Raw genomic sequence first — 12774 nt, forward strand, 5'->3', positions numbered from 1 at the left:
AACCAAACCAGAGCGGTACCCCCGATCCCTGCCGCCCTGACACGGGAGAGTAAGATGGTATGGTCAACCGTGTCAAAGGCGGCTGAGAGATCGAGGAGAACCAAAGCCTGGGCCTGGTTGGTGTCCATTCCCTCCCTGAGGTTGTCAAGGACCGAAAGAACTACGGACTCCGTTGAGTGTGCGGGGCAGAAGCCGGCCTTGGTGGGAGCCAAAATCCCGTACTCCTCCACAAAGGTGCTCAAGGACCTGGTGACATGGCGTTCGAGCACCTTAGCCAAAAATGGTAGGAGGGAGATAGGGCGGTAGTTGGCGGGGATCGAAGGGTCTGCGCCAGATTTTTTTAAGATGGGGACAATAACAGCTGTCTTCAGTGGATTGGCTACAACCCCCTGGGAAAGGGAACTGTTGAGGAAGTAGAGGGGGGGGTCTGGACAGGTTGTATAGATGTGGCGAAGGATGTGCGCAGGGCAAGTGTCCAATGGGGAGCCGGATTTAACAAGAGGGATTATCGAGGTCAAGGAGTCTTTAGTCAAGGGAGGAAAGGCATCAAGTTGTCCTTTAGGTGGAGGACACTGTGGGTCAACAAAAGTCGGGGGGGGGGGTGAGGGGATATTGGCTTTAATAATAGCAATCTTCTCGATAAAAAAATTATTTAAAGAGTGACAAAGGTCCTGGGACGGGGAGGGCTTGAGAGATGTCATGTCGGAGAATGCCAAGTTGTGGACAATCGAGAAGATTTCCCTCGGTTGATTCTCAGCTGCTAGTATAATGGGAAGGAGAGGACTCCCCTTTTTGCTGAGCCTCACTTGGAAAGTTACCGAAATGAACTATGAATGCTTTCTTTGTTGACATATGTATTTAAACAAGCATTGGCAAAGCCAATCCGTTACACCAATATGAGCGCTATTGGCTTTGCCAATGTCTTTGAGCTAAGTTGAACAGCAGCGTTATTGCATTTCTGCATGGGTTGGAATGATGTAGAGTACAGTAGAGTGGCATAGACGAGTGGCGTAGAGTTGAGTGATGTAGAGTGCCGTAGACTTGCACTGTATTGAGTGGAGTAGCATGGAGTGGAGTAGCACAGAGTGACCTGTAGTGGAGTGGCATGGCATAGAGTGGTGTAGATTGACATAGAATGGTGTGAAGTAGAGTAACAGAGCGGAGTGCAGGGACGTGGCATAGAGTGCTGTAGACAGGCATTTTATTGAGTGGAGTAGCACTGAGTGGCATGTAGTGGAGTGGCACGGCACAGAGTGGCACAGTGGCATAGAGTAGAGTGGCGCATGGAGTAAAGTGACAGAGTGGAGTTGCATAGAGTGTGGCACAACATAGTGGTGTAGAGTAGCATAGATTGGTATTGTGTGCAGTAGAGGGGAGTAGAGTAGAATGGCATAGTGATGTGTAGACTGGCGTGGCGTAGAGTACAGCGGGATGGCACAGAGTACAGTGTATTTACATAATGTATACAGTACAAAGCATTAGTCTTCGAAAATTTTTGATGTCGTGCCCCCAGTGGGAAAAAAATAATCTTGGCCCTCCTCAGAATTATTCACATGTATTCAATTAAATGAGTACCAGGAGGAGACAGGGCAGGGCCACCTCCCTTTCATCGGTGAACTTAAGTCGTTAAGGACTTCGTTAGTGGGATTTTTAATAGTTACATGGGACATTCTTTGGACATTCTTTGCACGTCTAAGATATTAGTAATATTTGTGTATATTTGTTTGCCTATTTTGTCCCAAAAAATCCATCATGAGCAAGGGTAGTCGTCAGGGGGTCCAGGGGTTGTGGGCACCCTCGATGCATTTCTCCTGTGGGCACCCTCGATGCATTTCTCCTGTGGGCTGAGTCCGTTCTTAACCACGAAATACAGCTCACCCAAAGGAGACTATCATTGGAACCTCGATATGCTTTGATTGAAGACCCCCTAGTTGACACCCAGCAACTGATTGATCCAATTTCAGATTGTATATTGCAAGTTCCCTTGAGGTCTCCACAAATTGAAGCAGAAGTCTCATTGGCTGTACTTAACGTTTCCAATTCTCCAATCCCCACTCCTTCTCCCCCTAGACAGATTCGAACTCGTAAGCCATACTCTACTAGGAAAGGAACAGTGTCACTCTAAGTATTCTTGGGTCCTGTAAAAAAAATTATATTCTGGTTAGGCAGTGTGTGGTATCCGCTAGTGCAAGTGAATGAATTGTTATTTTTGATCGTTTAAAAAGTAAACTGAAGCATTAGAGTAGATTTAATTTTTCCATGAGTTTTTATTGTCCTGGTGTCACTGCAATTGCTGTTTGAAAATGAAGTAAGAGCAGAGATGTTGTGGGGTTCATTGTGAGTGACGACTTTGCCTATGCTGAACTTTTCCTGGTGTAATTTGCCGACACTGGGACACGTTCAGTAGCGCCTGTACTGTTGTCTGCTTTCATTCCAAGCAGCAACATGCAGGCAGGAAGGGAACTTCATTTATTTTGCCTTCGTCTGGGCCAGAGCTAAAGTTAAAGGGCCATCAGCTCTCCTTTTGTTCTAGTCCGATCCTGGCTGGGTGCGGTCTGGAGGCTCTCACATCTATGCAAATGGAAAGGAGGGGAAGAGGGGAAAGAAAGACTCACAACTTATCACTTCACATGTGCTTAGTAGTTGCACAAATGACAATGCAAATACCACAATTTTATTTCTTTCATAGCGCTACATATCCCAGTGCAATGTGTCTGAGTACTTTAAATAACATACATATTCACCATTGACATTAAATCCTGCAAGTATGTAAATCAATGTACAAGATGATTGTTGCATAAAATAGTGAGGGCTACAAGGCGTAGGAGACATAAGTTCTTCATAGCTCACTGTGCTGTATTAGAAGGATTACAATGTATTAACTACAAGTGACTAACGGACCTCTGTGTTAAAAGCAGAAACCTGCTTACCTATCTAGCTAAAATAAAAATCTGTCATCAGAATGTTACATGATGTGCTATTGAAGGGTTATGTTACAGCCTTGTAAAAAACCTTGTAAAGGAGGGGCACGAGCGGGCTCCATGGGGAGAGTAATCGGCATTCATCTTTCCAGAAAACGCTCTCACTTTAAAGTCCGCAAAAGCAAAGTAAACCCCAAGCTCTCTTTGAAGACACAGCTTGACATTTGACCTCTGCATGCCCATCAAACGTGACCCGATAAGAACAAGATTTAGAGACCTGTTTACAGAAAGCGAGTTGATGGAAAAATACAGTAAACAAGTTTTGGGCAACGGAAGTGACGAACTCAAAATGGAAAGCCTAAAGAAAAAAAAGGCAGCAAATACAAAGCCAGAAAATATGAGTTACAAATCACAAAGCTAATAGTAAGCAACGTGCAGAGTGCATTCCTAGGTCAACTTTCTGAATGTTCCAAAAAATGTATTTAGCAAACCAGACATGGGGCTATCTGGTAGGCTGCGACCTAAAAATAAGTTTTAAGTTCAAAATCTTTGGAATAATGTTAATTAAAATGCAATAGCTGGTTTCAATAATTTTGATTGTCTACATTGACGCCGATATTTTCGAAAGGGAGCATGAAAGCATTTATTGGAAGGTATGATTATTTTTCATGTAAGCTTTCTTTTCTTTTTGTGTAGGTGTGTCCGTATCCTTGGAAAACAAGAAAATGTCAGAATATTACAAATTGCCATGTTCCAAGGTGTAGCCAGAAAGCATCGAGCTGCTGCCACTGTGGAGATGAAGGCATCTGATAATCCTGTTCTTATGAGTGTCCAAGCTGACCCAACAATTGTCTGCACAGCTTTCAAAAAGAACCGTTTTTATTTGGTATGTATAATTTCTAGGCACATTTCTTCACTTCTACTCACAAATTTCTTGTATGCTTACATTTACTTAAAGCTGATCAAATCCTGTTTTCCAACTGCTTTATAGTCCGATCAGCATTTTTCTACTTTCAGAATATTTGCATTTATAAATTGCTATCCATAATACTAGTCACTGTCCTAGTGGATAATTTTATTTCCCCCTGTGTGCACACAACTCTAATTTTTTTAACTCTTCATATTAGGGGAGAGCACTACCTGAGTCATCTGATATTAGGAATTCCATAGAGACTTTGATGCTCAAACCTAATAGCAGTTCAGCGGACGCCAGTGAAGATCAAGTTATAAGGCTTTAAACAGTGGGGCACACATGGACCCCTGATCTTAAGGACGACAGCATACCCCTTCTTCTGTTCATACCCAGGGCGGGGGAAAGAGAGAATAGTGAAGATCAAGGTCTTACTAAACCTGAACTCCATTTGCGAAGTGAGAGACGCAAGAGCAGAGCCCTCTTTTTCCCTCCTAAGAACCCAGGAAAACTTGCCTGCCACATAGTCAAGTCAAGTCAAGTCATAAAATTTGTATAGCGCACTACATACCCAGAGGGTTTCAAGGCGCTTAGGAAGGGGAGGAGGATTATTTGTCAAATATCCACGTTTTAAGCTGCTTTCTGAACGCTAGGTGGTTCTGGGTGAGGCGAAGGTAAGCGGGGAGTGAGTTCCATGTTTTAGCAGCTAGGTATGAAAAGGATCTGCCTCCCATGGTGGTCTTGTTGATGCGAGGTACAGTGGCGAGGGCTTGGCTGGAAGAACGTAGTTGGCGGGAGGGGATGTAGAAGGACAGTCGAGAGTTGAGGCAATCTGGTCCGATGTCGTAGAGTGATTTGTGTGCGTGGGTAAGCAGTCGGAAGTGATCCTCTTATTGACGGGTAGCCAGTGGAGGTCTTTAAGGTGACCAGAGATGTGTTCGTTGCGTGGGATGTCTAATATGAGCCTGGCTGCGGCGTTTTGGTTTCTTTGGAATAATGTCACAATAACAAGCTGGAACACTTGTGACTTTTAAGAGTCGGAGTGGGATTCCTGAGCTCGGAATAGTGTCGTTTATCCAGAATGTTTCCTATAGTGAATGGGGAATGACTACTGCTAGCAAGAGAGGAGTGGGACTCCGGATCCAGCCAGTTGAGGTCAGGGCTTACATGTTTTAACTGACTGGATCCTGAGTCCCACTCCTCCCTTGCTAGCAGTAGTTATTCCCCATTCACTATAGGAGACACGCTCTGTGTGTATGGTTTGTGAATTCCATATTTTTCTGTGTTGGTACAGAAATACAGCTTTTTTCCTAAAAGCAAAGGAGCCAGAACAAACTGGAAATACTCAAATCACCTCCAGCAAAGAAAATTGTGCATCCCTCTGTATAGCCGCACCTGTGCCACATAAGCACCATAGGGTTTAATAGCAGTGAAATTAATTTTAATGTAAGGGGATTACTTTGTTTCTGGTCTGATGTTCCGCAGACCTCAAGGGTGGAACATTTTCAGTACTTAGAGTTTTTACAATATGTCCTTCAAATGTACATTGCTTGCGGGCTTGGTCCATCTGGTACTACGGAAAATCAATAAAATCTGTTGTAAACAAAATAAAGTAAAGCGCTGACCAATGTTAGTGGACATAAAAAGAGAGACATGCTTAATATACTTGTGGATTGTTTTGTCTGAACAGGGTATAAATTCAATGATGGGCCAGTTTTCTAGACAGTGAAAAGGAGATGTATACAACGTTGCAGAAACTGAAGACTGTGAATGGGCAGTGGGAATAAACCTTCACTAAATTAAATTTTGAAGTCTGTGATACTCACTCAACTCAAGAGGTAAAAAGATAAAACTGGAGTAGACCAGCTCTTGTCAACAACCAGCAGAAAGTGACACAACACTGACATGAATACAGTACAGTTGGCATGAATGCAGCTGAGTACTAGAAACCTGGATCTGCTAAATACTTAAGGAAGAATGTCATTCTTAGTTATCTTCCTACTGGAAAGACCTAACTCGTCAACAGTCTTGAACCCCAATCTAGGACTGCAGCTGAGAGAAGGCATAGCTGAAATGTTTAACTGACTAAGACACCATGCTTCACGTAGGACAGAATGGTTAGAGATGGTACCTGAGAGTGTACAATCCTGAAGATATGGAAGCCATTTAAATGCACCCTTGTTTTAGAAATTATAGAGAAGTTGTTTCACAGTGGGAAGGCCCCTTTCTTAGACTCGCCAAGATGGACACTGACTGCCTGAAACTGAAGGCACAGAGAGGCAAAATACCAAGAAATGTATCATAACAGACCTGAAAAGAGAAGGTACGGTCTGGAAAAGCTTCACTTGTGTTTCTTTTTTAAGGCAGAGTGGTGTGGCAATGAGATGGCTAAACAACATGAGTCCAGAATTCATGCCAATTGATGAGTAAGGGTTATGGAGAAGTAATGGGGTGTATTAAATGCATTGATTAAAGTCTTTGTGCTTAACTGCTTTAGGAGTGACACGTGTTAAGAAGGATATGAGAGGAAAGATTGAAAAGGATTGACAACTAATGGTGTCTAGTAAATGACATCCAGACACATTTGTTGCTGTCTGACACGAGGCCAGCCACTCAACATAACAGATGTACATAATTACATTTAGATGGGGTTGTTAAAGTTCAAAAGAGGCTGTCTCCCATCTTTTTACTATTGGGATGACAGATATTGCTTTCTAGGAATTGTGGGTTTGGCTGGTTTGGAGACGGGCGAGTTAAGTTGAAGAGGTGTTTGGTTCTTTTCGTGTAGTACTTGTCCTATTCATTCTCCTCCATATGTCTCTCAGAGATGGTTTTCCCTGTACGGAATGCGGCAGTCAGATTTATGTAGAAGACTAGCAAGGCAGGAAGGTCCAAGGATTCCAAGACTAAACAACGCTTAATAAGCTGGTTTTCTGGGTAGATGGAAACACACTCGAAGCTCTTGACCTTTTGAGCTTCGTAAGAAAAAGCACGTTTAGGGAAAGGAGAGTGTGTGTTCCATAAGGAGTCAATATTGTACTTGTTGGGATGAATGCCGTTGAGCCGCGAGCAGGGACCGGACTGCACGTTTCTCCAGCCTTCTGCAATCGTACAGAAGAAAATTGTTCTGCGAGCATTCAAACTCTTGTCTTTGGAATCTTGACAATATGGAAACGTTTGAACTATAAGCTGCATTTGTGTATATAGCCTTGAGAAAGCCCCGGCGCAATTCGCCAATAGGGGGCGAAACACGTGTCGGCTGTCCATGTTTCACAATATAACAATAAAGATGTCACACTGCAACCTGAAGTAGTCATGTCCTCTATATGAAATTTTGAAAGAACGGGCATTCATCCCAACAAGTACAATATTGACTCCTTATGGAACACACACTCTCCTTTCCCTAGATTTATGTAGAAGAGTCTTGTCCAAGCAAGGAAATTCCCTCTCAGTCTCACGTGTGCCAGTACTTCATAGAGGTAGTGCCATTCTAGGCTGTCAAATGCCTCTCTATGACCACAGCGAACACTACTGCATTCGCCAGATCATAGTCTACAGCATTCAGAACATTCAGCAGTTGTCTATTGTTTATGGCCGTGTTCTGGCCTGGTGTAAATCCTGCCTGGTCCTGGTGAATTAATTTGGACATGAGGGGCAGCAACCTGGTCGCCAGTATCTTACTTAGTCTTTTATAGTTGATATTTAACATTAAGAGCAGCCTATATTCTGAACAATCATGTCCTGGTTTCCCTGGCTTCAGAATAGGAATTATGAATACTTCTCTGTGGTGGTTGGCAGGGACCCTGTGGCCTTGGCTACAGTATATAAGGCAGCCAGTTTGGGTACTAATTCTGTGACGGGTATGCAGCAAAGAATTCCGCCTGGAAACTGTCTGTGCCAGGTATCGTATCCTGGGCTACATTTTTAAAAGCTGTTCTGATCTCCTGGGGGGCTTACGTCCCCTCCTAGGTCCTCCCCTCTTCCTCGCTGAGGCACAGGAGACGTAGCATCTCTAAGTATATCTGTTTTGCCAGGATGTAATGTCGGAACTTTACGATATAAAGTGGTGTAATATTGAGCAAAGAGGTCATGAATCCCTTCCTGGGTTTATATTTTGTCCCCTCCCTCATCATCCAACTCGACTACAGGAGAGCCACACTTGGTCGGATTAGCCAGCCATGCTGTAAGTGACAATGACTTGTTTCGTTCAGCATGCTTTCGGTCCATATACCTCTTAAAGTCAAAGCATCGAAGCTGCTCTTTCTGGACTACTACTGACTCTTAGCTTCCAGTAGGGCAGGCTGTATCTCCGGGCCTCCCAGTCTTAGTTCCACATCCGTTAGGCCTTGTTCAGCAGTTAGCACTTCTGGCAGTATAGTATACAGAATCTCCTATAGCTCTGCAATGTACTGGCCTAGTAGGACTACCTTAAAGGCGTCCCACTCCACTTGGGGAGAGGAGGCAGTGTCATCATTATCATTAAAATCCCACACTATTTTGTCCTTGATCCCTACCCTAAAAACCTGGTCCTCCAGTTATTCTGGCTTAAGTCTCCAAGTAAGAATAGAGGGTCTGAGGTGGGTCTTCTGCAAACAGATGAGATCAGGGCTATGATCGGATATTGCGCAGGCCAGGTATTCAGCAGTGTGAACTGACCGATGAATGTCCGCAGTGCAGAGAAATGTATTCGTAGAGGACAGAGAACAAAGAATGTTACTGATACTGCAATCTATAACATATTAGAAGGGTATGGGCTTATCCTCCTCCCATCCTCTGCTTATTGACAGCAGCCAGCAATTCCCTGTGTAGCACGAACACACAACATTTTAACAAAAAGTAATTTCCCCAACGCCCACTCCTCAGGACAGGTAAAGTTATGGGAGTTCCCCTGTGGTTCTCAAAGAAGGGGGGAGGGGTAGAATGATCAAGAGATCCCCTCAGGCACCAACCCCTCTATCCATCTTTAATCTAAGGATAACTTGATGTAGCCCTGGGATATATCTCCATACAGAGCAGTCGTTGCCCTCTAGCATATAATGGAGCTCCATGGATGAGTTCCTCTGTCTAGGTATAAGGCTGTCCAGGTAGTTAGATATGGTCGTCGGAAGATCTTGGTATCACTTTGGGGAGTGTAAGGCCTGAAACTGCAGAGCTGATGGATCCCTGGTCCGAGTCAGAATCACCTGCTGCAGCCTCCAGCTCAGTCATCGAGGGGCCTATGTCCCCCTCTGCTGATTTGCACCACTACTTCCACCACATTCTGTACGTAGTTGTGTTACAACTTGTGACAGGCCTGCGTGTCAACCTTCTACACCCAGAGTGAGAGCGACTTACTTGCTTCCTCTTTGGACTTCCAGTGGGCTCTGCTGCGGGCGTCAGTCTGACCAGTCCCTTATTTCCTGGGGAGAGCGAAAAAATCTAGCACCCTCAGGTGCTGCCACCCACAATCCAGCCAAGAATAGCATCGGGTAGGGAAGATCTAGTTGTCCAAACATTTTTTTGCCTCCTGAAATGTGTCTTTCTGTCTGTGTATCTCTTGAGAGAAGTCTGGGAAAATCTGAGCTATAGCATTGTCGACTCTGAGTATTCCTTAAAGGCTGGCCTGGACTAGAATGTGGTTGGGTTCTTTGTAGTAGAATAGTCGGTCTCTGTTGGGGCCCCAACATAGGCGCCAGTGTAGTGTACCCGTTGTGTTCTTTCAAGAGAAAATATTGCAGAGATTGGTCTTGCACCACTTCCGCTTGTAGCCACTGCTCCAGGTAGGATATCATACTGGGTCCTTCTATTTTTCCGGCCTACCATTTGTATATTACGACTGGACCAAATATGGGAGCAATTTTCAGCGTCCTCCGCTCTGAGCCCTAAGGCACGAATTTTGGATTCCAAAGTGGTCATTTGCTCCTTTGTCGTGGTAAGTGTAGGCAGTATTTCTGCCAGCGCTCGTTTAGTAGTGGTAACCCTCTCCACCAGGCACTTATAATCATCACTTAAGAGACACTGTTCTAGATGCTGTGATGGCCTAAAGTATGTAATGCTACGAGGGGTCCTTAACCGCTGCTAGTGGGGGGGGGGTCCCCCTCGCCATCCGAAAAAGATCCAGCATTCCCCTTAGGATCCGGGTCCCGCCTGCGGATGTATTTGCCCATGGTCACCACATGTGAAGATCCTCCGCCATGAGTGCTAGGTCGCAATGCCAGGGCAACAAAGGGCGTGCAGTTTACACCTGTGGGTAGCCTAGTTGTCAAGGGGTAATTCAGGGAGTAAGTGTCCCCGCAAAGCAGCGCTCCTTAGCACTTCTTGGGGCCTGGTGTCAGAACAGGCAATCTCAATTGTGAAACACCCCTCAAGGGTCTTAATAGGGGCGATTCCGCAGTTGACCACAGGACCCCTGTTTCGGTGCAGCGTGGTCTACTGGTATTGATTGCTTTTTTAGGTCTCGCCTTTTCCATTCCGAAGGAATGGAAAATGGAGAGAATTCAAGTGCTCAAAATACTCGTCAAACCAAGGGTTTTTTGGTGCGGTTTTCTTCGAGTTCACGTGGCCACAGGCACGCGCTTTTGGGCCATAAACTTTCACGGCCATCTGTTCCCCAGCTCCAGCACCTCCCCTCTCTCTCCCCGCACACAGCCTTACTTGGATTTTTGCTACCCCTCCCCAGCCAGCTTCCCCCAGGCCGTATTCCTCCCACCTTTCCTCCTCTCTGTCCCTTCTTTCATTCAAACTACGACGTGTTTCCTTTCATCTTTAGGAACAGCTATAGAAGATATAATTTCGCTCCAGGCTAAGCACTGAATACTCTTTTTGTAAAACACATGAAGAATACAAGTGCATTCTTTAGCTGTTTTAAATAACTAACATTTTTTATAATTTAAAGAACGTATTTTATTTATTTAGCTGCCACGTTTTAAAGAGGAAAACACGACATACCAGAGCTTAAAGCAAAACCTCAAATTGATGGCATAATGTCACTCAAGTCTCAACCGTGACGTTGACAATTGAAGACTGCTAACTGCAAAGGATGTTTTACACCGACCACCTTCGCATCCATCGATCAAGAAGCTGATATTTTATATAGGTTATTTACAATCCACCTACCCCCACTTGCAGGGTGGACTTTCATCGTCTGTTCTGCTGCTTAGGGCGCCAGCGGACTTATCAAGCATGAGCATCGTTTGTTTATTTCCCACCAATTTCAAAGATCGCCAGATCTTTGTGATATCGAACGTTAATCGCATGGTGGAATGCAGCTCTGACTGTGTGTAAGAGAACCGATAAGTATTGCATTTGTTAAAAAACAAACGCCTGCGCCAATTATTATTTTTTAGGAGGCCGCTGCTAACTGTTGCTCTCACTGCTCATCTATAGAACCACTGGCACCACGGACCGTGCGCCTGCGGGCTCACCTACCCTCCTACAACAGGTATCCTTACTTTGACACACAGAGTGGCTGTGATTAATATTCTTGCACTCTGAATGTGTTCACTTGTGGTTATGATTAAATGCATCAGTGTCAATGGCAAGCAGCAAAAGTCAAACAGTTTAGCAGATACTAGCGGTCTAGTTAACATGCTGCTCTGAGACTAACCGCTAGTTTACATGCTAAAAAAACCAGGGCGGCTCAGCATTTCATCATCTGATTTCCAACCGAACGAACAGCATGACATTAGTTCCTCATAACACTTACAAGAAAGCGGCAGGATGAGAAGCGCGGAGCGCTAAGACCTGCATGTCATCACACAAATTTGATTTATTCGGATACATCTTTCATGTTTTTATAGCCGACTGTCTTGATGGGATGTGTCGCCTTTGACATGCTTTAAGCAATAAATCTACCAAACTCTGTTTTTGCTGCTGAGAAATGTAACTAAGTTGCCTTTCTTACAATACGCTGCTCTCGATTTTCTCAAAGATACATTCAAAGTGTTAGTTTTACAGCTAGCTGATTCGCTATTGTTGCAAATAAAACAAGTGTCTACTTCTAAGTTTTTCTTAAGGACTTCAGTTGCAGCTCTACCAAACGCCACCTTGGGTGCAGTGTACCTCCAAGGTTCCTTGACCCAGGTACCATTATAAGAGAATTATCTCTTTCCTGTTCTGCCATCAGTACGAAGGCCGTATACAAGTACCTCTGCTTACCATTAAGAGGTCTCAAGGGTGTATTTCCCCTGCTGTCCTGATGAAGGCTTCAAAGGATACATATACAGGCCGAAATGTCAACATTGAAATCAATCATGAGCTTGATGAAGATTGACTGCAAGGGGCAGAATGAGTTGTTGGCTTTCCCCATTGACTGTCCACCCAAGTTCACAAGCTCCTATTTATGTAATACATGGTGTCTATTTGTTTCGCTGTGACCTCACTCCAACAAGCACTGCACTGCTTTCACCTTGTGGAACATCCATATATTATCCATTCCTTGTCTTACATTTCTAAATACAGTTTGATTTGGTTAAGAGGTGTGTATTGTAAGTCAGTACATGACCTGTTAAGGGTATTCTTTGAACTCATTACCAAACAGTAAAAAACTTTGTTTTTAAAACATATTCCCAACAGTCACCTTTTAATCAAATATGTAACGGACCCAGATTTTGAGGGTTATCGGGTCTACTGAATGTGTATTTAACTTATGCAAGAATTCTATAAATGTTGCTTTGAACAAAAATATTCACATTGCTTATATCTTGTTTATTTGTGATAAACAGTGTTGATAAATATTCAGAAGTTGTATTTTTCCACAATACACAAAACATTTGAACATGTTAGGTGTGAAAGAAGAAAGGGAATATTAAACACTTTTGAAAGTGGGAAAATCTTTCATGTAAAAGGATAAATACTTAGCCACATTTTAATGGCTGTGCGGAGAATGTATAAAGATGGGTAGCCTTTGACAGAGCTAACCTCTGAAAACAAACATTCAGAATGGCGCCTTTTCAGTCCTAGCCT

The 12774-nt window shown here is 44.0% G+C and overlaps 1 protein-coding gene across 1 annotated transcript in view; it reads left to right on the forward strand.

Moving 5' to 3' along the window:
* Positions 1 to 12774, forward strand: part of PPWD1 (peptidylprolyl isomerase domain and WD repeat containing 1) — a 399690-nt gene that overhangs the window by 276715 nt on the left and 110201 nt on the right. The window contains exon 7 of the mRNA XM_086960692.1: positions 3618 to 3807. Coding sequence (XP_086816818.1) covers positions 3618 to 3807 — 190 coding nt within the window. The remainder of the gene's footprint in view (positions 1 to 3617; positions 3808 to 12774) is intronic.

Source organism: Lissotriton vulgaris, chromosome 3_1 (assembly GCF_964263255.1).
Source record: "Lissotriton vulgaris chromosome 3_1, aLisVul1.2, whole genome shotgun sequence".
NCBI lineage: Eukaryota > Metazoa > Chordata > Amphibia > Caudata > Salamandridae > Lissotriton > Lissotriton vulgaris.